General features: G+C 44.0%; 1 protein-coding gene and 1 non-coding gene across 5 annotated transcripts in view; both read right to left on the bottom strand.

Annotated features, from left to right (window-relative positions):
* Positions 1-3517: 3517 nt before the first annotated feature.
* The window catches only part of LOC141178647 (uncharacterized), a 41053-nt gene continuing 18588 nt past the window's right edge, over positions 3518-25982 (bottom strand). For all 4 annotated transcript variants that reach the window (XM_073660539.1, XM_073660540.1, XM_073660538.1 and 1 more), the window contains 7 exons: positions 14092-14249; positions 12129-12278; positions 11823-11999; positions 11616-11739; positions 11435-11532; positions 11146-11236; positions 3518-7657 (listed from right to left, as the gene is read on the bottom strand). In XM_073660539.1, coding sequence (XP_073516640.1) covers positions 6552-7657; positions 11146-11236; positions 11435-11532; positions 11616-11739; positions 11823-11999; positions 12129-12278; positions 14092-14249 — 1904 coding nt within the window. In that variant the 3' untranslated portion in view covers positions 3518-6551. The remainder of the gene's footprint in view (positions 7658-11145; positions 11237-11434; positions 11533-11615; positions 11740-11822; positions 12000-12128; positions 12279-14091; positions 14250-25982) is intronic.
* LOC141178735 (U5 spliceosomal RNA) lies at positions 10050-10167 on the bottom strand. The gene has a single exon (XR_012254854.1). It is a non-coding gene; the product is annotated as a U5 spliceosomal RNA (small nuclear RNA).

Here is a 25982-nt window from a genome sequence, read left to right as displayed (position 1 = left end):
AATATGCGTGAAGCCTTCTGGATTTGATGTGTACATTCTAAATACCCTTCGGGTAATGAATTTCCGCAATGACCTGTTTTACATCTATTGATGAAATTCATACTGGTTTATTCCCAGCAGCCATCTATATGGTGACATTCCAGGTTTTCTGAATTTATTTTGTGTTTTTCCGGTTATTATTTGCCGGTGTACTTATTTGCCTTTCTGTATATTGCGCTATCATCGCTGATTCATCTTCGCAGAACGCACATAAATGATGCAAATATCTTAAAGATTTTTCAGCAATGACGGAGTATTTCCATTGCAATGTTCTGCAGCTTATTTATTTTCCATTTCTCATATATTTATTTTTGTCAGTTTTCTCGCAATATAATTCAATTATTTGTTTTTCGTTGATACAGATAGAAATTCCCGCTACATCCACAGCTTCACGATTCAGTTCTGCATCAGATATTTGTTTTTGTCAGTTTTATTATAATGTAATTACCTGTTTTTCGTTGATACAGATAGAAATGCTTCCTCCATCTATAGCCTCATGATCAGGTTTTCCATCAGACTCTATGCAGACGTCTCCCATTGCCATTGATCTGTTATACATTCAGCTCTTGGATATCATGGATTTGTACGCTCCATCTAATCTGATTCGCCATTACAATGCTCCACAGTAATCTGATTCGCCATTACAATGCTCCACAGTAATCTGATTCGCCATTTCAATGCTCCACAGTATTCTGATTCGCCATTACAATGCTCCACAGTAATCTGATTCGCCATTACAATGCTCCACAGTAATCTCACCAGTGTTCTGTATTTGTTCTCGTCTGTTTTACAATGATGCATCTATTTGCCTCCCGTTGATATGACAGATAATGCTCGGTATATCTGCGGCTCTATGATCCTTTGCCAGGATATTATACTTTGCACCAGATCAGATGTGGGTGGATTTCCTTGTAAATCTTCTACTATGTAATCAATTTTGATTTGCATAATTTTTTCCCCTCTATATGTTCATTGTTATAGGTTTATAGTTTCTCCATATTGGTTATTGTGCATATTATTTTATATTATATTTTTACGTGTGTCAGATCGATAAGAACAATATTTCTATTCACAATTTAGACATTGATATGCTTTTTCTCTGTTTATTGGACATTGTTATTGCGATGCTCTATACTGAATCTATCATCCATCTCATGCATACATGTTCCTGTCTCTCTATAATCAGTATATCCTCCCACCTTCCGTTGCTATAGTTGATGGCATTTGAGATGTTCTGACCCGGTGATCTCACACCTGTACACTTAATCCCGGTGTTGTGTTCCTATATGGGATAATCCCTGGCAGCTAACACCGGAGGTCTTCACACAAATGTCCTGCAATAAACAGTTTATATACAGAGGGGGATACGGATATGCATGAATAAGAGGATGAGGTCTAATTCTATCTTATTTTTCACCATCATGGTGTTTTGCATTTCTGGCTTGTTGTGTGACGCTTGTAATAATCACCTTGTCTGTATTTGATCTCGTTGCCTTCAATGTGAACTGTGGCTGGGATTTTCTTCACACCTTTTGCAAGTCTAATTGATTTCTCATTTTGTATTATGTGACTCCATTGTGCTTGTATATATATATGACTTCATTGTCCTTTTCTCATCTGCTATGACTAAGGGCGCAACCCTAGCGCCAGAAACGTGTAAGAATTTTAAATTTTTAGTTTTTTTTTTAAATGATCCAATATATTTTTCTCATATTTTACCTGTTGGAGTGCCGATTTTCTCCTTTTCGTTTTCTTCATATGGCTGTGCTCACCAGCCGGACCGGCACCCTTCAGTGGACTATCTTCACCCTGTTTGGATTCAGCGTTGCAGCTCCCTAACCCTCCCTCCTGTTTCTTTACAATATTTTAACACGTATCCTAGGCCTCGATGTTCCCCATACAAACTTGCTCTTAGAATTGTTGAGACGGGAGAAATCTGAGGAACGCAAACCGGAACGGTCTGAAATATATAAAGAAGATCTGGTAAAATGTCCATTTTGATCACACTAATACAACCAAACCAGGACAAGGGTTTCAAGTTATAATTCATTAAATTTTTAACCATTTGTTCAAGGACGGGGGATATAATTTAAACAATACAGATCATCCAAGTTCCCCAGAATTTGTATACCCAGGTACTTAATTGTGTCTTTTTGCCACTTAAAGGGAAAGTTAGAAATGAGTTATTGTGTCAGTTCAGCGTTAAAAGTTATGTTCATGGCTTCTGTTTTAGAGTAGTTGACTTTAAAATTCCTTACATGGCCGAGTTATTCAAATTCCTTTATTATAGAGGGAAATGAGATCATTGGGTTTGAAACATAGAGCAACAGGTCGTCTGCATGTAGAGCTAGTTTATAGTGATGTGAGTCTATAGTAACTCCACTAATATCTGGATTTGTGTGTAATGCTACCGCTAAATGTTCCATCACCAATGTGTATAGGAGAGGTGATAAGGGACACCCTTGTCTCGTCCCCTTTTTAATAGAAAATGTGTCATATAGAAGGCCGTTTACCCTATCGCTTTAGGATCAGTGTAGAAGGAGAGAATTTTAGATAACAAGAAAGAGTCCAACCTAATTTGTGGTAGGGTGCTCTTCAAGAAAGTCCAATTCACTGTGTCAAACGCTTTTTTAGCGTAGGCAGAAACAAGGCACATTGGGATCCCCTGTTTTTTTGCATGTGAAATTAATGTTTTATTTTTATTATCACGAGCTTCTCTGTCCTTAATGAAGCCAACCTGATCGTTGCTGACAATTGAGGGTAGATTGTGGGAGAGCCGTGTTGTAATTACTTTAGAGAATATTTTGACGTCTACATTATTTAATGATATTGGATGAATATTAGGGCAGGTATTTGGTCCTTTTCCAGGCTTTGATAAAACCGTTATTTGAGCCTTAAGTGATTGGGGGGCAAAAGGGGGAGTCTTCTGAGATATTATTGAACACTTTGGCTAAAAATGGTAATAACTGGGGGGAAAACATCTTATAAAATCTATTATTGAATCCATCTGCCCCAGGGCTCTTCCCGATAGGGAATGATTTATTGGCCTGTCCTATCTCTTGTTCAGTGAAAGCTTTGTCTAGTATCTCCTCCTCAGGGGTCTGTAAGGAAGGAACGGCAGTGTCCATAATATATTTGTCATTTTTAGTTTCAAGAATATTAGGTGGTATGTCGTGGTATTGTCCATGAATATTATATAGCGAACTATAAAAGCAACTAAATGCTTTAGCTAGGTCAGTGGGGTTATGAATTTGTTGTCCGGGGGCCCCTTTTATTTTGGATACGTATGTCCTTTACACGTGTGGATGTAACCTCCTTGCCACTGAGCGACCACATTTATTTGTGAATTCGTACGAGTATCTTCACATGTGATCTTGGCATTTTGTATACGTTTGATCTAGTAAAGACCTTCGCTCCTTTCTTTTTTTTCAATCAGATCATTTTTATTTAACAAAACAAAGAATTACCAACATTTGTTTTTTTTAAATAAACTTTGTGACAAAAAAAAATAAAGAGAAAAACCAGTAAACAATACGACAACCGGTTTACAATGATATAAATCCCAATATCGCTCTATAGTACAATGGTTTGGAACAGTAATTTGCACATAAATATCTGAATACTTCATGACTGCTTATTTTTTTCCCTATTGAGACAGCAAAAGAAAAAGAATATATCTAAGAAGGGACAATTGTGTGGACTGAGACAATTATTATTTGCTGACACCTTGGGTATAAGGATATAAATTCCTGGTTTACTATAAGGAAATGGACAAACGATCCAGTATAGTATTTCTGTGAAGGTTCTTTGAAGCAATACCTGGTGTATTTAACCATTGTTCCCATATTTGTATGGATTTCTTGAGAGCGTTCCTTTAATATAAGCTCCACTTTCCAAGCATAGAGTGTTATTTTTCCTGGATTTTAGTTCTGTTATCGTTTGGGGAGAATTGTCTATCCAATGTAGTGCCAACAACTTTCTGGCTTGGAATAATATTCCTGAGCTAGCTATTGCCATATGGGAGTCTGGATCTACGTCCTCTCCCAGGAGTCCTAGGATACAGATTTTAGGTTCCAACTGAAGTTGTATCCCAAATACAGATAGTACAAGAGCGATCACCCCCTTCCAGGGGGGTGAGGTGGCCACACATATCAGGATTGGGGGATGAGGGGAACCAAGCATACCAGGATTGGGGGATGAGGGGTACCATGCATACCAGGATTGGGGGATGAGGGGTACCATGAATACCAGGATGAGGAATGGGGTGCCATGCATACCAGGATGAGGGGTACCACACATACCAGGATTGGGGGGGTGAGGGGTGCCATACATACCAGTATAGGGATGAGGAGTGCCATGCATACAAGGATTAGTGGGTGAGGGGACCATGCATACCAGTATTGGGGGGTGTGGGGTGCCATGCATATCAGAATAGGGATGAGGGGTACCATACATACCAGATAGGGACCAAGGGTACCCTACATACCAGGATAGGAATGCGGGGTACCATGTAGACCAGGATAGGAATGCGGGGTACCATGAATACCAGGATAGGGATGAGGGGTACCATACATACCAGGATAGGAATGCGGGGTACCATGCATACCAGGATGAAGGGTACCATGCATACTAGAATAAGGATGAGGGGTACCATGCATACCAGTATAGGGATGAGGGGTGCCATGCATACCAGTATAGGGATGAGGGGTGCCATGCATACCAGTATAGGGATGAGGGGTGCCATGCATACCAGGATAGGGGATGGGGTGCCATGCATACCAGGATAGGGATGAGGGCGCCATATATACCATGATTGGGGATGAGGCGTGCCATGCATATCAGGATGAGGGATTGGGTGCCATGCATACCAAGTTTCTGGGATGAGGAGGCCATACATACCAGAATTGGGATGAGAGGTGCCATGTATACCAGGATGAGGGATGAGGTGTCATGCATACCAGGATAGGGATGAGGGGTACCATGCATACCAGGATAGGGATGAGGGGTACCATACATACGAGGATAGGAATGCGGGGTACCATTCATACCAGGATGAGGGGTACCATGCATAGCAGAATAGGAATGAGGGGTACCATGCATACCAGAATAGGGATGAGTGGTGCCATACGTACCAGGATAGGGGATGGGGTGCCATGCATACCAGGATAGGGATGAGGGAGCCATATATACCAGGATTGGGGATGAGGCGTGCATTGCATACCAGAATGAGGGATTGGGTGCCATGCATACCAGGTTTCTGGGATGAGGAGGCCATACATGCCAGATTTGGAATGAGGGGTGCCATGCATACCAGGATTGGGGATGAGGGGTGCCATGCATACCAGGATTGGGGATGAGGGGTGCCATGCATACCAGGATTGGGGATGAGGGGTGCCATGCATACCAGGATTGGGGATGAGGGGTGCCATGCATACCAGGATAGGATGGTGGGGACAGGATGGGGGCAGCAGAAATACCAGGAGGGGGGCAGCACATACCAGCATGGGAGACCATATACCAATAAAAATGCTCGCCACCCGGGCGTAGAATGGGTTCAATAGCTAGTTACAATATACAGGAGCATGATCTGACCAAACAGCAGTTCCTACCTGAGATGTAGGTTGCCATGTAGGCAAGTGACAGCTAATTAAGAAAAGGACTATATGGCTATGCATAATATGTAAAGGAGAATAATAGGTATAATCCTTTACGTCTGGATGTAGTATCTTCCATACATCGACCGGTTGAGACCAAAGCACAATTAGCAAAGCTTTTGTTTGTGTTTTAGATTGGTGACTCCAGCTCAGGGACGTGTCTAAAGAAGGATCCAAGACAAAATTAAAGTCACCTCCAGTGATAAGGTCCTCCGCAAAATATTTTAGTTTGTTTAAGTAATGACGACTTGTCTTAATTTGGTCACTTACAGGCTGGAGCTGTCTGGCATCATGAGGGTTTAGACTGCTTCTTTTTCCATGCTGAGGTGAGGCAGTAATAGCTCCGGAGCAGGAAGATAAGACCTTCCATAAGAAACTCTGCATACCAGACATGCTGACAGAGGTGGAGGACCTCAGATTAACCTCTGATCTCTTCTTTCTTTCCCATATCGAAAGTCATGTTTGAGGCTGTAAATTGCTTATAATTCCGCCAAGAACACGGTCTGAAGAGAGTACTCTCAGTGTGTGCATTCTCTTGGTGATATGTCCAGGCCATGTCCTTCCTGTTGATGTACAATACGTCTGAAGGTGGCGTTGATTGGCAGCAGGATTGTGTGATGTAACAGCCTTACAGAAACGCAAGTTGTGACACCAATGGAACGGCGCCAGAACAGGAAGTGCGTATGAGTGTTTTTATTTTAACAAGGCCAAACATGAGGAATGAGAAGGAGTTGTCCTAGTAGCGGACAACCCCTTTATGAGGATACAATATTCGGTTAAAAATGAAAAAGGCTTCTCCCCTGTATGACTTCTCTGAAGTTTGTTAAGAGTTGATTTCCGTGTAAAACTTTTCCCATATTAAGAACATGAAAATGGCTTCTCGTCTGTGTGAGTTCTCTGGTGACTAAGAAGTGATGATTTCTTCACAAAACATTTCCCACATTCTGAACAGCAAAAAGGCTTCTCCCCTGTGTGACTTCTCTGGTGATTAACCAAACTTGATTTCCGGCTAAAACATTTCCCACATTCTGAACAGGAAAAAGGCTTCTCCCCTGTGTGAGTTCTCTGGTGCTCAACCAATTCCGTTTTCCGGGTAAAACATTTTCCACATTCTGAACAGGAATAAGGCTTCTCCCCTGTGTGAATTCTTTTGTGCGTAACAAAACCTGATTTCCAGCTAAAATATTTTCCACATTCTGAACAGAAAAAAGGCTTCTCCCCTGTGTGAGTTCTCTGGTGCTCAACCAATTCTGTTTTCCGGCTAAAACATTTTCCACATTCTGAACAGGAAAAAGGCTTCTCCCCTGTGTGAGTTCTCTGGTGCTTAACCAAATCTGATTTCCAGCTACAACATTTTCCACATTCTGAACAGGAAAAAGGTTTCTCCCCTGTGTGAGTTCTCTGGTGCTTAAACAAATCTGATTTATCTTTAAAACATTTCCCACATTCTGAACAGCAAAAAGGCTTCTCCCCTGTGTGAGTTCTCTGGTGATTAACCAAATCTGATTTCTGGTTAAAACATTTCTCACATTCTGAACAGGAAAAAGGCTTCTCCCCTGTGTGAGTTCTCTTGTGCTTAACCAAACACGATTTCCGGCTAAAACACTTTCCACATTCTGAACAGGAAAAAGGCTTCTCCGCTGTGTGAGTTCTCTGATGTCTGATTAAACTTGATTTCTCTGTAAAACATTTTCCACTTTCTGAACATGAAAATGGCTTCTTTGTTTTAGGATCAATTTCTTTTTTATTGCTTATTTTGTGACTTTGATTTTCCTTAGTAGTCGATAATGAATCAGAAGACAGGACCTGTTTCAAATGATCAGATGACAGATCTTTGCTGTGAAGGGATGATTGTAAATCTGGAGAAATGTCATTCACTTCAATTGTATCTTGTGTGATCTCAAGATCATCTGATTTAAAAATTGAAGATGTCAGCTGTCCCTCTGATCTCCTGGTACAGTCATCTGCCAAGGATAAAACCAATTATTATTTATGAATAACATATCCTTAAAATTTATATTGTTGAATATTTCTACTTAAAGTCTACGTAAAAATGTACTTTATGTAAAAGTATCATTATTTACCAAGAAAACATATCACAGAAAAATCAGCCTTACCAACACCAAATCAGATAACAAATGCATTAGCATTTTAGTGTTGGTTGGGTGTACTGGGGTGTCTGTCCATGTGGGGTGCACTTATATAGTGCTGGGCAGCCTTCCTACCCAGTATGGACATCATCAGTATCCTAAGCCAGACACTGTGCATCAAACCTACCTGTGTGACTGGCGTCCTATGCAAGCTTCATCTGTGTGCATCTTTAATACTAGGCAACCACCCCCTCCATGAATTGGTACGATTATTGGTGTTAGTAAGGCTGTATCTTTTTCTGTGATTTTTTTTAATTTTGCCCTATGTTAGCCGTCATTATTCACCAAGACAATAACAGTTCACAGTCTAATAGAAAACCTCATAGCATGAACCAGTAGAGCATGGTGTTCATTCTGCCTCCCAAATATGGAATAAAAAGCCACAAAACAATGTTATGTAGGCAAAACTAATATCAATAAAAACTTCTACTCATCTCACAAAAAACAAGTCCCCACTCAGGTCCATCACCTGTCAATGGAAAACCAGAGGTTTCCACATTATTAGTGGCTCAAAGGCTTTTGAAAAGCAACATGGCTTCCATAAACCAATCCAGCAATATCCGCACCCCCAAAGTCAGATCTCCCCCTCACTTCTGAGCCTTGCAGTGTGCCCAAACCACATTCAGCATCCATGTATTTGGCAATACTATAGTGAGAAGAACCCACTTAATTGATGTTGTGTGTCTCCTTTAGCACAATATGGGCACTATGTGTTGGGTAATGAAATTATATATTTGTAATTTTCACTCTCCAACATCCACTGCGTGCTAATGTCCGGAAAGTGCCTGTGGAGTCAAAATAGTCACTACTCCTATAGATTAATTCACTGAGGGTTATAATTTCCAAAATGGAGTCACTATGGGGATTTCTACTGCTCTGGTTTTCTGCCATTTTGTCATATTAGGGCTTCTGCAAATGGTGTGTCCCATCTCCTCTGGGATCTGCTCCTGTGACGTCTGCTTCTGTCACCAGGAGCCGCCTTATTCATCCTGCAGGTGGCGCTGGTGATGGAGGAGACATCAGAACCAGAAGCTCTGGGCGGCGCAGGCTCTGTCCAGCCTCTAAGATTAGGGTGCCTGGGACCTGTAGCACCATCCAGTCTGGCAGTATGGGTGTGTGTGCTGTCCAGCTGGAGTAATCTGCTCCTTACTTCAGCCATTTAGAAAGCACTACACCCTACTAAAGCTGGAAGCATATTGCTGGAAGCTGCCAGATACAGACAGCCTTGTCCTCCTCTGGTTCAGTCCTCTGTGCTCAGCTCCCAGCTTGTGTATTTGTTTCCTCTTATAGCCTCAGCCCGTTTACTGACTACTCTTGTGTGATTTTGTATTTTCTCTGACCTCCATGTTCTGACCCGGCTATCTGACTATTCTTCTTGCCATCTCACACCACAGAACATTAGGTAACACTGTGGCCCAAGCTTAGGGGGGTCTCTGTCTAAGTCCAAATCCATGTAGAGGGGGTAAAAGGATGATGAGCAAGGCAAACCCTGGGATCTGGAAAATGGAGTAGATAGCGCTAAGCCTGTTTGTGGTAGCCATCTTTTGAGCTGTCAGGTGACAACGAACAGTGTCCCCAATACATTGTGTCTGCACACCATCCCAGCAAAATCTGCATTCAAATAGCTAAATGGCGCTCCTTCCCTTCTTAACCTGCCATGTGCCCAGACAGTAGTGTACAATTGCATACAAGGTATTGTCAGATTCAAGAGAAGTTGGAATATTATTTGTAAGGTCCATTTGTTTCCTATTATCCTTTGTGAAGAATTCCAAAGTTATCACCACATAAAGTGACACACGTCAGATTTGAAAAATGTCAGAGATAGGTGCTGGGAAAGGAAGTTGTTTCTGCGCTCTCTGGAGTCACGACAAAGCATTATTATGGATAAAAATGTAGGTTAATTGTCTACGCGTTTCAGAGACCACCGACTCCTTCCTCAGGACAAACCGTACATAACCTCTTTAACGGGTTTAGTGGTTTAATAACATAGCGGGTTTGGGGGAGCAGATGAAGCTCTCCATTTTTCAGCTCTTTGTGGTTGTTTTTTTCTTTCCATTTTTGGAGCATCCTTCAGTTAAGGGTAAAAAAAAAAGCAAAAGCATTTAGTCAACGCCCAGAATATAAATACCCCGATACCACAAACCATTCAGCAGTTTTGCAGACATTGTGTAAAATCAAAGTAAAATTCCCGGCAATCTTTCAATTTGTGTTTAAAAAAAAAAAAATTGAAAAAATATCTTCACAAAACTCAGTTTTGCTTCTCTCCATGGAAATCTTTAGCAAAAGGCGAAAGATTTTTACATTCTGAAGAGAAGCCAGAGTATTTTTCCATAGATTTGAAAAATGGGCCCAGATAGGAACACAAAATTGGCTGCAGGAAGGGGTTAAATCAGAGTATTTTGGGCACTAACTACTAAAGTAAAAACTGTGAGTATAGACAATAACACATCTACTGAAATGATCAAACTCAACAGTCTTCATCAGAGAAAAATGAGTAAGTAGTGGTGAAACCTCTCTGGGGTAATTAGAGTATGGGGCTCGGTGGCTCTTGGCAATCTAAACTATCGTAAGGGCCAATATTTTCTGTCAGAGGAGTTTCAAGAAGAAATATTAGACGTTCAAAGAGAACTTTTTATAATAGTGCAGAGCTGAGGTGTCTTAAATTTAGCTTAGAGATATATCATGGCACAGGTGTAATGTTTTGGTTTTTTTTGTTTAGTTTATCACAATCTGGTTTGAAGTTAGTCGGTTTTAAAAGAAACTGAAAAGTCAGGATAAAGGGAAACTCTGTTGTTATTGTACAGAAATTCACACTTGGCCCTCACTGCACATTTAATGTTGTAGATCATAAATGTGAAGTTTGGCCAGAAAGACTGGACCTGGTCTTGTAGGAACCATATGAGGACATTCAGCAGCACAGAATGGAGAGAAGGTAGATTCATCCAATAAGATATCAGGGATCTAGGAAGCCAACAGCATCATTACCCTCCGCTTTCTCTTACAGGCCCATCATAATATTATTCTTCAAATGATTTTCTGGCTTTGTGGTTTACAGATCTGGGCAGGTAACGTCTCCTAATCACAGGGAGTAGGTGGATCCTCCAGGTTGTAAGTTCTATGGAAAAGGGTTTCAATGCCCAAAATCATTTGAACAGTTTTGGGTGGAAGAGAATGTTGTGGTCTAGAGGCAAAATGGTGATCACACGATTGTGATACGGCCGGACTACACAACCGATAAAGCAGCCACAGCCGGTGACTGAGAAGAATCTGTAACTTCTCAGCAATTAGTGGTTACTACTCACCTGGGTAGTCATATGTAGGAATCTCCTCTTTACACCACTTATCACCCCTCACATATGTCTCTGTAGTATTAATATGGGTCAGATCTTCACCCTGAAACAAATATTGTAAAAGTCACAAACAGATGCAGAAGTCCCATCTATGATCAGCTCTAATCCTGCCATCTTCACCGTTCTCATTACACAAAAGGAAAACACATAATACTGGTGGGTAAAACAAGACTGAGCACAAGACCTTCACAGCCATCTACACATCATAGGGGAGATCTCATGACACCTTCTCTCCATCTACCTGATGATCCTGAGGAACACTGTGATCTTCTTGTTTATAGTCCTGTGGAAGAAGAGGATGGGGACATCTCTCTGGTGTTGTCCTCTTACTGGATAGATCTGGAAGAAACACATACAGGGACTGAATTTATTCTTTACATACAGATAATTATAGGCCGTGTGTATTTAGTCCTGTCCATTACCTGGTGATGTGAGGGGCTGGGGAACCTCCATCATGACGTCTTTGTACAAATCTTTGTGTCCTTCTAAATACTCCCACTCCTCCATGGAGAAATAGACAGTAACATCCTCACATCTTATAGGAACCTGACACATACAATGATACCGTCATCCCCCCGATCCTTTCATAGCGTTACTGTATAATGTCCCAGCATTCCCAGCACGGTCACCTCTCCAGTCAGCAGCTCAATCATCTTGTAGGGGAGTTCTACGATCTTCCGGTCATTGATGTCATCATGTATGAAGGGGTGAGATGGAGGCCCTGTGATTGGGCTCAGGGGTCTTTCCCATCCCTCAGACACATGGACCTGACAGCGCTCACTAGAGGTCTTCACTAATATGTAATCCTGGTTATGGAAAGACATATAAATAAATCTCACTACAGACATTTCCAGAGTCCTCACCTCTCCAGTTCTGTTCATCTGTTATTCCCATAGATAAGAATGATGTAATGGGACGTCATCAGAATCTCTCACCTCTCCAGTAAGACGGAAGAGGATCTTTAGGGTGAGGTGTAATATCCCCTCCGCCATCTTGTCTCTGTCCAAATCCATCTTTGATGGGTCCATTAGGAAAATTCTCTTAAATAGAAGATCTTCACTGAGAGGATCTGATATTGTAGGGACCTGAATGAGAAGATGATGAGCAGATGTAACATCATAAAAATCCTGTGTAATAATACAATTACTGGAGATAATAAGGGAAACATATGAGATTTATTATTTTACAGTATTTAGTTTTCTTCTTTACATATACTAATAAAACCTATATATTTTAGGACACAGACAACACGCAGTTTCTTCCTTGGAGTCTGTAGCTGAACACATTTCTCAAAGACTCATCTGCCATAAAGCTAATTCTCCTCTCATTTACAGACACTGCAATCGGCATTTGCAATACTGCAGGAAATATTCATTACACGTGACATGAGAAATAACTACTTCATGAGGAGGACATCTTCATCTTCTACTACGGCTCTTGAAACATATTTAGCCAGAGTTCTTCACTGACTACATCTCCACCAGCCGTCTATATGAATGTTTCCCGTCTTCCCCGGACTGTAATCTTCTATCACATTAGATCTCATGTTTGAACAGAAAAAAGGCTTCTCCCCTGTGTGAATTCTCTTGTGCTTAACCAAACCTGATTTCCGGCTAAAACATTTTCCACATTCTGAACAGGAAAAAGGCTTCTCCCCTGTGTGATTTCTCTGATGTTTGATTAAACTTGATTTCTCTGTAAAACATTTTCCCCATTCTGAACAAGTAAATGGCTTCTCCTCTGTGTGACTGCTCTGGTGATTAACAAGATTTGATTACTGGTTAAAAAACTTCCCACACTTGGAACAAAAAAATCTATTTTCTGCTGTGTGAATGTTTTCATGCTTAAGGCTATGTGCCCACGATGCAGAAATGCTGCATATTTTTTACGCTTCTCCCTGGCAGGAAAAACGCATGCATTTTTTACATGCGTTTTTCCCGCCAGGTAGAAGCGTTTGTCAAGCGTCTTTGCATGCATTTCTGCATGCGGGTTATCAAGCGCTTTTCCGAGCGATTTTAGCATCACTTGGAAAAGTGCTTGACAACTTGTTCACACTATATAAATCCATGCAACCAGCATGGATTTATAGTAGTGTGACCAAGTTAGTTAAAAAAAAAAGAATAAGAATGTTAAAAAATAAAAAAAATAAGTTTATACTCACCTTCCGATGTCCTCCCGGTGTTATCTCCGTTGCGTCCGGTGTGTTGGGCAGCTCGCTCTGTTGTGAAGGACCTGCGGTGATGTCATTGAGCCATGTGATGGGTCACATGACTCTGACGTCATGGCAGGTCCTTCACAACAGCGCGAGCATTGCAAGAGACGGGACGGAGCAGACAAAACACCGGGAGGACATCGGAAGGTGAGTATAAACTTCATTTTTTATTTTAAATTCTTTCTTTTACAGTTTCTATGGTACCCAGGTCTGGATGAGAGTCTCCTCTTCTCCAGACTTGGGTACCATCCGCACATAGAAACGCATAATATCCGTGTGTACAAATGTACTGACACGGATATTATGCGTTTCAATGCAAGTCAATGGCGGCGATTACGCTGCGTGTCCGCAAAATGAATGGACATGCTGCGGATTTTTGAGCGCAGCATCAACGCTGCGGAAAAATCCGCAGCATGGGCATTGACATTGCGGCTTGTCATTGGGGACCCTGGGGGGCGGATTACCAAGCATTTCCCAAGCGTTTATGCTGCGGAAATTTCGCAGCATAAACGCTTGGAAAACGCATAGTGGGCACACAGCCCAAGAAAAGACTTTTCGAGGGAAAAACTTTTTCCATATTCTTAACATGAAAATGGCTTCTTTGTTTTAGGAGCAATTTGTTTTTTAATGCTTATTTTGTGACTTTGATTTTCCTTAGTAGTTGGTAATGAATTAGAAGACAGAACCTGTTTCAAATGACCAGATGACAGATCTTTGCTGTGAAGGGATGATGGTATATCTGGGTTAATGGCATTCACTTCAATTGTATTTTGTGTGATCTCAAGATCATCTGATTTAAAAATTGAAGATGTCAGCTGTTCCTCTGATCTCCTGGTACAGTCATCTGCCAAGAAGAAAACCAATTATTATTTATAAATAACATATCCTTAAAATTTATATTGTTGAATATTCCTAATTAAACTCTCCATAAAAATGTACTTTATGTAAAAGTATCATTATTTACCAAGAAAACATATCACAGAAAAAAATCAGCCTTACCAACACCAAATCAGATAACAAATGCATTAGCATTTTAGTGTTGGTTGGGTGTACTGGGGTGTCTTTCTATGTGGGGGGCACTTATATAGTGCTGGGCAGCCTTCCTGATGTAATAGTATGGGCATCATCACTATCCTAAGCCAGACACTGCATCACACCTACCTGTGTGACTGGCGTCCTATGCAAGCTTCATCTGTGTGCATCTTTAATACTAGGCAACCACCCCCTCCATGAATTGGTAGGTTTGTGAGTGGTTGCTTCATCAGTATTTTGCACCTGCGCTGCCCCCCCCCCCCCACACCTTTATCATTAGGGTCTTCTGCATCCTGCTAGTGCATTTGTTATATGATTTGGTGTTGGTAAGGCTGTATCTTTTTCTGTGATTTTTTTTAATTTTGCCCTATGTTAGCCGTCATTATTCACCAAGACAATAACAGTTCACAGACTAATAGAAAACCTCATAGGATGAACCAGTGGATCGTGGTGTCCAACTGTTTGTTAATTCTGCCTCCCAAATATGCAATAAAAAGCCACCAAACAATGTTATGTAGGTGAAATAATACCAATAAAAACTTCTACTCATCTCACAAAAAACAAGTCCCCACTCAGATCCATCATCTGTCAATGGAAAACCAGAGGTTTCCACATTATTAGTGGCTCAAAGGCTTTTGAAAAGCAACATGGCTTCCATAAACCAATCCAGCAATATCCACTCTCCCAAAGTCAAATCTCACCCTCACTTCAAAGCCTTGCAGTGCCCCCAAGCCACATTTAGCATCCATGTATTTGACAATACTATAGTGAGAAGAACCCACTTAATTGATGCTGTGTGTCTCCTGGAGCACAATCTGGGCACTATGTGTTGGGTAATGAAATTATATATTTGTAATTTTCACTCTCCAACATCCACTGCGTGCTAATTTCCGGAAAGTGCCTGTGGAGTCAAAATAGTCACTACTCTATAATTTCCAAAATGGTGTCCCTTTATGAGGATTTCTACTGTTCTTGTTTTCTGCAATTTGGTCACATTAGGGCTTCTGCAAATGGTGTGTCCCATCTCCTCTGGGATCTGCTCCTGCGATGTCTGCTTCTCTCTCCAGAAGCCGCCTTATTCATCCTGCAGGCGGCACTGGTGATGGAGGAGACGTCAGAACCAGAAGCCCTGGGCGGCGCAGGCTCTGTCAAGCCACTAAGATTAGGGTGCCTGGGACCATTAGTACTATCCAGTCTGGCAGTACGGGTGTGTGTGCTGTCCAGTTGGAGTAATCTGCTCCCTGCTTCAGCCAACTGGAAAGCACCACACCCTACTAAAGCTGGAAGCATATTGCCGGAAGCTGCCAGATACAGCCTTGTTCTCCTCTGGTTCAGTCCTCTGTGCTCAGCTCCCGGCTTGTGTATTTGTTTCCTGTTCGGAGAATCTCTAATCCCGTTTATTTTACTTAGCATTATATATTGTTTTGAGTATATCAATAGCCAATCACCTACAGCCGTACTACAGGCTTAAACCAATGTTAGTACGATTATTACAGAAACACACATATGGTCATATTATCGTTAGTTCGGCACATGATGGAAAGTTGCAAGGTTATACATCCCGGCTCAGACTAGATAGATAACAGGAGCAGGGTGTTTCATAGAATGTTCTTGAGAGAAAAGGTTCTTGTGAGAAAATTGCATGTGAAGCAGGAGAAAAGAATGTAAGAATGTATGCTATGCAAGGTGTAATAATAACATCATTTTAGAAGCTAGCACAAAATGAAGTAACTATAGCATGAATATCGATATGTCCTTTACATCAACCTTGTAACATAATAATTTGACACTCACTTGGTCAACCGTGAAGGGTCATTGCTGCCCTCCCTCAACAGCTTGGTGCCGTGACTCGGATCCCTAACCAGGGACGCCCCACCACCTCTGGACGTCCACAAAGAGAGACTTGCTTTCGGCCTCCCCCACTGGAATTGGGACTGATCATCCCCCACAAAAGCCACAGTAAGTGCCCGAGTTCTTTACTAGTGATACTGACCATTTGGCGTGGTTTCCACGTGGTGCGTGGTTGTTTGCAGTATGTCTGGATATCTTGGTTGGATATAGTCAAAGGTGAGACTATAGGGGTGTAGTCCCATTAGGGGTCTGATATTGATAACTTTTAAAGTAGTACCACCTCGGATTGACAAGTGAATATTGTATGAATCTTCCTTAACTTCTGACAAAGATTCTTAGGAGACTGAACACTATTAGTATCAGTCGCGGCAGGTGATCGAAGATTGGGTAGGACACGCACACAGATATAAGTATATTGAGTGTCCGGAGGGCTGCAGACGCGAGCTCTCCTCCTTTCACCTAGTACCGTACGTGACTTCCCCGAAGGGAGGGGCGAGTCAGTGGAACAGTTGAGGCCGGCCGGACTCATACTGTGCACAAATCAAGGATCTTTGTCAGTCGAAAGGCAGCAGTGCAGTGATTAATCAATGTTTCTGTGGAGCAGAAAGAAAGTGTCTCCCCCTCAGGAGGGAGAGGATGTGATGACTATCATGGTCGGTTGAGAGGGGAAAAGATCATTTAAGAATGAACCAAAAGTGTTTAAGTTGTTAAACTTTCCCGTGGAGGGGAGACTTCAGCCTTCATTGTGGGACGAAGGAATCCGGCAGAAAAGGGGAAGATTAGTTGACTGTGGATTGTTGGAAGATGCTGAAAAGTTTAAGAAAGTTGCACATGAGATTTGTGGTGATGGATATGTTGAAATAGAGGAGGAGCCTGGTTATTTCAATTATCTTTATGTCAAGAAAGTAAAATTATCTAGCACTGTGACAAAGACTGGCTGTTTTGTGCTACAAAATGAAGCTGATGGGGTAAAGGTAGAGGAGGAAGTAGATTCCCCTTCCCAACTTATGTGTCCACAAACTGAATCTGAAGCCCCTAAAGAAGCATCCCCTACCCCCACAAATGTAGCCGTACCCCAGCCCCTGAATCCGGAAACTGAGCAATTTATACCTAAGTAGATTAAATACCCTGCACTTCCCACTGGTGGCCAGCCACCACCATATAACCCAGATGGCTGGCTTTGTAAAGTGTGTTGGGTCACCAATCCGGGATGGCGCGAGATGTGTTATAATTGTGGAACACGCAGACCCAGTGTTGTAGCACCAACCTTCCCATTACTTAACGCTGACGGTGGGTATTATGAACCATTGCCCCCACCTGCTCCCGCCATGGTCCACACTCCATTCGGGGAGACCCAGGGACCTCTGAACTCTACCCTATTCACCCTCTCCCGAACTGGGGAAATAGAACATGGACACGAGTACCAGGAGGTGGCGTCTGTTTTGCTGAATGGTCCTTCGGAATTTTCCACTATACTGAGAATAGGCATGGGGAGTACACCGCAACAGCAAGTTGGGATCATTGTAAACGCAGCAAATGCAAAACTACAGCATGGGGGGGGGGGGGAGGGCTAGCTGCAGAAATATGTCGTATTGGGGGGCCTACAATACAAACTACATCCAACGATTACAAAATATGATCCCCTGGATGTACCCAGGTCACAACACCTGCTTACAGAAACAATTCAAAACACCATAGCATATGCATCACAGCTTCATGCGGTCCCAACCCTAGCCCTGCCATTTATTTCCACCGGTATTTTTGGATATCCAAAACAAGACGCAGCCAAAATAATAGTCGGGGGTATAAAGTAATACATCGCCACGCATCCAACTAAATTGAGAGAGATAAGACTCTTGGCCATCGACAGGGATCTCGTTTATTATGCCGCTCAACTAATCAAACCCGATATCTGGTCTCCCCCAGTGTTCCCCTACCTCCAAGATCTCCCAACAATCAGTACTCATGCTGATTTCCCTCCAGCTCCACCCCCTCTCACAAAGATGGAGGAAATGGAGGAAGCGGACCACAATACCAGCCCACCCAAATATACCCCGTTTACCCCAGTACAGACAGATACTCTGTGTAACCGTCTCCCGGATCCCGAACATTCCCCAGTGGCTTTTTACAGGGGCATGGCCGCAAATAGAGAGATATATTCAACAACAAGGCAAGATCTTTTACACCTGCTCCGTGTAAAAGCCGGTGAAGGATATTATCCCATGGTAGAGGCAGCTGTCCCATATAATAGAGCATTAGACACCAATACGTATGAGAGTGGGGTTGACTTCTGTCAAGCCCTTAAAATATGGGCTCAGGATAAGTTGGCTGATCAATCCACTACCCTCACAGATGTCACTCAAGAGAAGGGAGAGTCGGCTGAGAAGTTTTATGGGCGCCTTATGCAGGTCTATAAGGACCTTGGGTTCTCCTTACATACTAAAACTCATTGCCAGCTGTTAGTATCCGCCTTTATCCAGGGGTTACGGACTGAAATCAAGGATGCGATATTGGCTGTATGACCAGATGTTGAGTCAGCCACCCCAGGAGATGTCCTAAAGGTAGCAAAAAGCTTCCAGAAAAGTGTCGCCCGGACCGCTTCTGCGGTTAAGCCCAAATCTAAACCCGCTGCAGTGGCAGTTGCGGCACCTGCAGTACCCGCAACACAGTATCCTCCCTTACAGCCCCACTATTACCCCATGGCGGTACCTGATCAGCGAGTAATGTATCCCGGGAAAAGGCCACTAGTGAATTCCTGTCTTCAGTGTTGGATGTGTGGCCGGACGGGACATTTCCAAAGGGACTGTCACACCCCTGCTAGCCAGTGCACCGCCCAAGCCCCCTATCTAGAAATAGGATGCCCGGCCCACGAGACTCACGAGAAAATGTCCTCCAAGACCATCCATTCTGAAATTGAGGCCAACCAGAGTCTGCCATCGTGATGCCCGTAACCACCCCTGGGCTCTGTTCATCTGTAGTTATCCCAATAGGAGGGAATCCGGTGAAGTTCATGGTAGACACTGAGGCGGCCAACTCCATTTTAAAATCCACTGAACTGCCCCAGGGTCTCCCAGTCCAATTTTCTAACGACAATCTAATATTGATCGGTGTAGATGGCAGACCTAACAAACACACTCTCACTAAACCTATTCCGATTGGCCCATTTCCAGAAGTAATGGCACAATTTGTCATATCCCTGATCTGCCCGGTAAATCTTTTAGGAGCAGACCTCTTGTCTAAATTCCGATCCCGAATTCAATACCAGGACAATGGTCAGATGATCCTTACTTTAAAGGATCCAAACTCTGATGCACACAGAGGAGGTCTGCATCTTACGGGCGCTACCCACGGTTATGATTAACATATCAGATACGATTGGAAATCTCCCAAAAGATCCCAGGTTAGCTCCATACACAGAGGAAATCCCTTCTCATCTGTGGTCACAAGGCCCAGACGACATTGGGTGATTGCCGGTAGAACCAATACAGGTGTACCTCAAGCCCGGAGCGCCCTTTCCCAAGGTTCGCCAGTACCCGCTCACACATGCACAAGAACAAGGTCTACACCAGCAAATTCACACCTTGTTAGAGAAAGGGGCACTAATCCCCTGCGTCTCCCCGTGTAATACGCCGTTGTTCCCCGTAAGGAATAAATCCCAACCGGGGCAGCCGCCCGCTTATCGATTGGTGCAGGATTTGAGGGCAGTAAATGCAGCGACAGTCTTGGAAACTCCTGTGGTGCCTAACCCACATACACTTCTCTCACAAATACCATCTACCGCAGCCTGGTTTACAGTAATTGATTTAGCAAACACCTTTTTCAGCATTCCACTACATAAAAACTGTCAGTTTCTGTTTACATTTACATATCAGGGCAGGCAATTGACTTGGACGGTGATGCCGCAGGGAGCGCAGAATAGCCCTAATCAGTTTGCAAAGAACATGTCTAGCTGTCTGCTGCCGTGGCAGCTGGACAACTCTGAGGTAGTACTATTACAATACGTTGATGATCTTCTTTTGTGTGCCCCCACGGAGCAAGTGTCCATCAGGGCCAGTGTTAGCCTCCTCAAGCATCTAGCAAAACTGAATTGTCGAGTCTCAGCCTCGAAACTTCAGTTTTGCCTCGGTCAAGTGGTTTTCTTAGGCCACTGCCTTACTCAGGGTGCCAGACATCTCACAGAAGAAAGAAAGACCATCTACCTACTACCATTCCCAAAAGATCCCATAGAGCTGCAATGGTTCCTCGGACTATGTACATATTGCAGACAATGGATCCCAGGCGCTTCACGTCTGATGGAACCCCTATATGATGCATTAAAAGAAAACACTCTGGCTGGTGTAAACAACAAGGACCACCAAGAACTGCTGCAACAAGCCTTTGAGCAACTAAAATCAAGGATAATGACAGCCACTGCCCTTGGAAACCCGGATTATGTTCAACCTTTCCATTTGTATGTCTCCGTGACAGGAGGGCATGCAGCCGGAGTACTCACGCAGAGACACTGTACAAAGCAGCGCCCGGTCGGTTATTACTCAGCGCTTCTGGACCCGGTAGCCAGGGCCTCCCCCAGCTGTCTACGAGCGGTTCACGCCACACAGCAGTTACTTGAAAAAATGGCGGACATCATCCTTGGACATGAGACTCACATTTATGCTCCACACAATATTGCGGCTGTTTTGGGTTTACAGCAACCTAAACATCGGTGCACACTGAGACACCTACGGCTGCAGTGTACGTTGATTTTGACAGAAAATGTGAAATTACATTGGTGCACCACCATCAACCCGGCCACCCTGCTACCAGCACCTGAAGGAGAGGGGAAAGATGCTCCACCACATGATTGTCTGGAACAAATTACTGCGGAGTCAACTCCACTTGTTTTAGTGGGGGAAGTACCCTTTGATGACCCAGGACTTACGTTATATACGGATGGATCCAGATATGCTGACACCTCTGGCAGGTTTCATACTGGATATGCTGTCACAACTGAAGATACATTGGTAGAGCCTGCAGCCTTACCTCCCAGTATGTCAGCACAGGAAGCAGAGCTCAAAGCTCTGATTGCTGCTTGTCAACAGGCTGAAGGAAAACGTGTGAATATATTTACTTACTCGAGATACGCCTTCGGGATTGCACACGACTTTGGGGAGATCTGGGCAAGGAGAGGCTTTGTCACGACTGCAGGTTCTCCTGTGAAAAATGCTGAAAGCGTCAGACAATTGATGGAAGCGGTACAACTACCAAGACAGTTGGCTGTTGTAAAGGTAAAAGCTCATACCCGACCAGATGCCCCTGAAGCAAGAGGTAATGCACTTGCTGATCTCCATGCTATGCAAGCAGCTCTTCTTCCAACATCCATGTCCATGGCTGTTACGCGGCAGCAAACCAAACAGCTAAATTCCGTGCCAACCCAGGATCAACCTGCAGAAAATCATCAACCGGTCCCTCCAATCACAAAGCTACGCTGCACATAGCAAAAAGTCTCTAAAGAAGAACACCAGTCATGGAAGGAGGCGGGTGCTAAATTGATAGATGGGCTATGGAAAAAGGGACAACTGTATTGTTTGCCTCGACTCCTATATCAGGCCGTTGCAGCCTGGGCCCATGGACCGGTGCATCGAGGGAAGAATCAAGCTTTGCTACTGGTACAGAAACTCTATTGGGCCCCAGGAATTTCCACCGTGTTGAGCGCACAAAAGAAAGGTTGCTCAATATGCCAAAGCTGCAACCCAGGCAGATTACAGAATGTACCGACAAAACACATTGCTAAACCAGAGTATCCGTTCCAACGATTACAAGTTGATCATATCACTCTCCCTAAAGCAGGACGATATGAATACTGCTTAGTGGTAGTGGATATGTTTTCCAGCTGGCCAGAAGCATTCGCCGTTCCAAACATGACTGCCAAGAAGCTGGTCTCTGAAGATGTTTGCCGGTATGGAGTCGCAGAAGTTATCGAAAGTGATCAGGGACCAGCCTTTTCCTCATGCGCATATCAAGAAATACTTACCATGATCGGATCAACAGTGGCGCTGCATACTCTTTACCATCCTCAGTCAAGCGGCAAGGTGGAGAGATTGAATAGCACACTGAAAAGGCAATTGACCAAAATGATGCAGGAGGATACGGCCCAGTGGCCTGAACTCCTTCCCATTGCACTATACCACATACGCACCACCCCCATAGGGAAACAAACTGTCACCCTATGAGATACTATTTGGGTCACAACCAGCTATAGCTCGATTTACCCCACAACAATTATCAGAAGAAACAGATCATGTTGTGCAATATGTGATTCAGCTTGCCAAAGCCTTAACTAACACCCATGCGTTAGTATCATCTTCTATTCCAGATCCAGCTGATGCAGAAGGTTATCATAACCCTCAAGTCCGGAGATTATGTGTATGTGAAGAGACATGTACGGAAACACAGACTAGAACCATTGTATGACGGACCATACCAAGTGCTCCTTACAACCCCAACAGCAGTAAAACTTGAAGGGAGGTCAACATGGATCCATGCTTCACATTGCAAACGTCAACCATCCTGAGATGTTTTATGATAATATGTATGGTTAGATTAATCAATACCTGGAATAGCCTACAACAGAGTACTGACCCTTTTAATAACAAGTTCATTACTCACCACCAGATTTTGGTACAAGAATTGAGTCAATTAGAGAACAACCCGATCAGTGACTGTTGGATATGTACTCACTCACCAGTTTCAGCCACTAGTATGCCTTTTCTTGCGGTCCCAGTCACTCTGGAAGAAATACTAAACTGGCCCAATTGTAGCGACGCCCTTGCTAATAACGCTACTAAGTTTAGTAGATTATGGAACACCACTGTATCTCCCCTGGTGGCAAGGAAATCTTACTGCCACCAGTAGACACCTACAATGTCTTGCCCTTAAAGGAAACAAATGGGTGCCCAGAAACAAGTCTTCCTTGACTAATTTAGGCTTCATACCAACTGAAGGTCTACAAATCAGTTTTAATGCTACTCCTAGTACGGCAGATGCTTTTAAACCGTCATTGTTGGAAAGATACATTCATAATCACTCATGGGTACATGCAAATCTGTTTATAAAAGGTACCAATGATACATGTTATAAAATATCTGGTAACATCCCTTGCAATGAATCTTCTGAATATAAGCCTAGTGATCCAACATGTGGCAATCCGGATATTGGATACTGTAGCCCCCTGGGACAAATGCCTTCATGGTGTATGTTATCAAATAACACAGTTTTTATCGATTTGGTACATAAATTAGTATTACTGCACTCTGCTTTATGGGATCTGCCATCAGCCACAAATTGGGTCTGTGGGAATAATGCGTATAAATGGCTCCTAGTCAGAGTAGGGGGGACTTGTACGTTGGCCCGGCTAACTCCAGCCATTTATCTTATTCCCCATAGTAAAGTAGATATGAGAACCATCCCTCTTCATACCATCTATAAATGTGCCAAGGACAACACTCCACGCCCATCAGTAAGACCTCATTTAGTACAAATGAGTATGCCCAATAAGATAGCCAGTACTGTCTTCCTCTACCCTATAGTAACACAAATGTGGGACAAATTAGTGGAAGTCACTGACTACTTAGATGACCAGATTTGGAGTGTGCTGGAAGTAATTAATACTACTGTTGAGGTGCAGAATCAACTTATTATAGAGGCTAATCAACATACTTTAGTGCTGGACTATTTGACAGCAGCTCAAGGAGGGATGTGTCAGGTTATAGGCCCAGCCTGTTGTCACTATATTGACCCCGGCTCTACCATACGGTTAAAGACTAAAATGGAAGACATTAGGAAACTCAGGGAAGAATATAACAAACATAACGAATTGACCAAAGACAGTTGGTGGTCTGATATGTTCTCCTTTTTAAATCCTGCTAATTGGTTTAAAGCAGGTCCCCAACCTTTTTTGCACCAGGGACCGGCTTTAAGCAAGACCAGTTTTCCATGGCCCGGTGGGGGTGGGGGCGGGGCTTTGGTCATATGGGGGTGGGGTTATGGAGGGGTGGAGCTGTATGGGGAGGATGCTGGCGGGACCTCGGTGTACAGCGCTGCTAAGTAGCAGCATTGTACATTGAGCGTCAGTGTATACAGCGCTGCTGCTTAGCAGCGCTACACACTGAACACCGGAACCGGGAGCCGAGTCACTGAAGCCAGTCTGCTGCCCCAGCACGCCCCACATAACATGTTCTGCCGGGGGCGTGTCAGTGAGGAGAGCCTGCCGCCCCACCCCGTCAGGAACACACCATGCTGTGCAGGAGGGCCGCGTCACTAAGACCCGCCCCGTGACGTACAACAGGTACCATGCTGTGCTGTGGAGGGCTGCGTCACTAAGACCCGCCCGACGCCCCACCCCGTCCTGCATAATGTTCTCTGCCGGGAGCTGCGAGCTGTCACGGCTATGGCAGAAAACATTATAAATCCACACAGAGCGAGTTCTGACCAGGCGCAGGGCCGCGGAGCTAGCTGTCAGCGGCAGGGCCGGCTCCAGGTTTTTCTGGGCCCCGGGCGAAAGAGTCTCAGTGGGCCCCTTTAACACATACACGATTCATGATGCAGAGATACAGCGGAGAAATATATATATATAGTACAATGCAAAGATTTCACTTCATGAGTGATATCTATTGTAAATTCAACAATAGCTCAGAAACCGGTGAATCGCTCCACACAGAATAGTGGCCCCCATATAAGGCTCCATACGGAATACTTGCCCCCATATAAGGCCCCATACGGAATACTGGCCCCCATATAAGACCCCATACGGAATACTGGCTCCCATATAAGGCTCCATACAGAATACTGGCCCCCATATAACGCTCCATACAGGATACTGGCCCCCATATAACGCTCCATACAGGATACCGGTCCCCATATAATGCTGCATGCAGGCTGTTACCCCCCACATAATGCCCCATACAGGCTGTCCCCCCCCTTATAATGCTCCATGCAGGCTGTTACCCCCCACATAATGCCCCATACAGGCCCCTCCCTTTTAATGCTCCATGCAGGCTGTTACCCCCACATAATGCCCCATACAGGCTGCCCCCCCCCTTATAATGCTCCATGCAGGCTGTTCCCCCCCACATAATGCCCCATACAGCCCCCCCCCTTTTAATGCTCCATGCAGGCTGTTACCCCCCACATAATGCCCCATACAGGCTGCCCCCCCTCTTTATAATGCCCCATGCAGGCTGTCACCCCTCCTCTTTATACTGCCCCATGCAGGCTGTCACCCCTCCTCTTTATACTGCCCCATGCAGGCTGTCACCCCCCTCTTTATAATGCCCCATGCAGGCTGTCACCCCTCCTCTTTATAATGCTCCATGCAGGCTGTCACCCCTCCTCTTTATACTGCCCCATGCAGGCTGTCACCCCTCCTCTTTATACTGCCCCATGCAGGATGTCCCCCCCTCTCTTTATAATGCCCCGTGCAGGCTGTTCCCCACCTTATAATGCCCCATGCAGGCTGGTCCCCACCTTATAATGCCCCATGCAGGCTGTCACCCCTCCTCATTATAATGCCCCAAGCAGGAATCCCCCCCTCTTTATAATGCCCCATGCAGGCTGTTCCCCACCTTATAATGCCCCATGCAGGCTGTCACCCCTCCTCTTTATAATGCCCCAAGCAGGATGCCCCCCCTCCCCTCTTTATACTGCCCCATGCCTCCAT

The sequence above is a fragment of the Phyllobates terribilis genome, unplaced genomic scaffold (assembly GCF_046119375.1).
Source record: "Phyllobates terribilis strain yellow unplaced genomic scaffold, ASM4611937v1 Scaffold_29__1_contigs__length_15306474, whole genome shotgun sequence".
NCBI classification, from domain to species: domain Eukaryota; kingdom Metazoa; phylum Chordata; class Amphibia; order Anura; family Dendrobatidae; genus Phyllobates; species Phyllobates terribilis.
The sequence above is the reverse complement of the archived record's forward strand: the minus strand, read 5'-3'. Positions and strand labels throughout refer to the sequence as shown.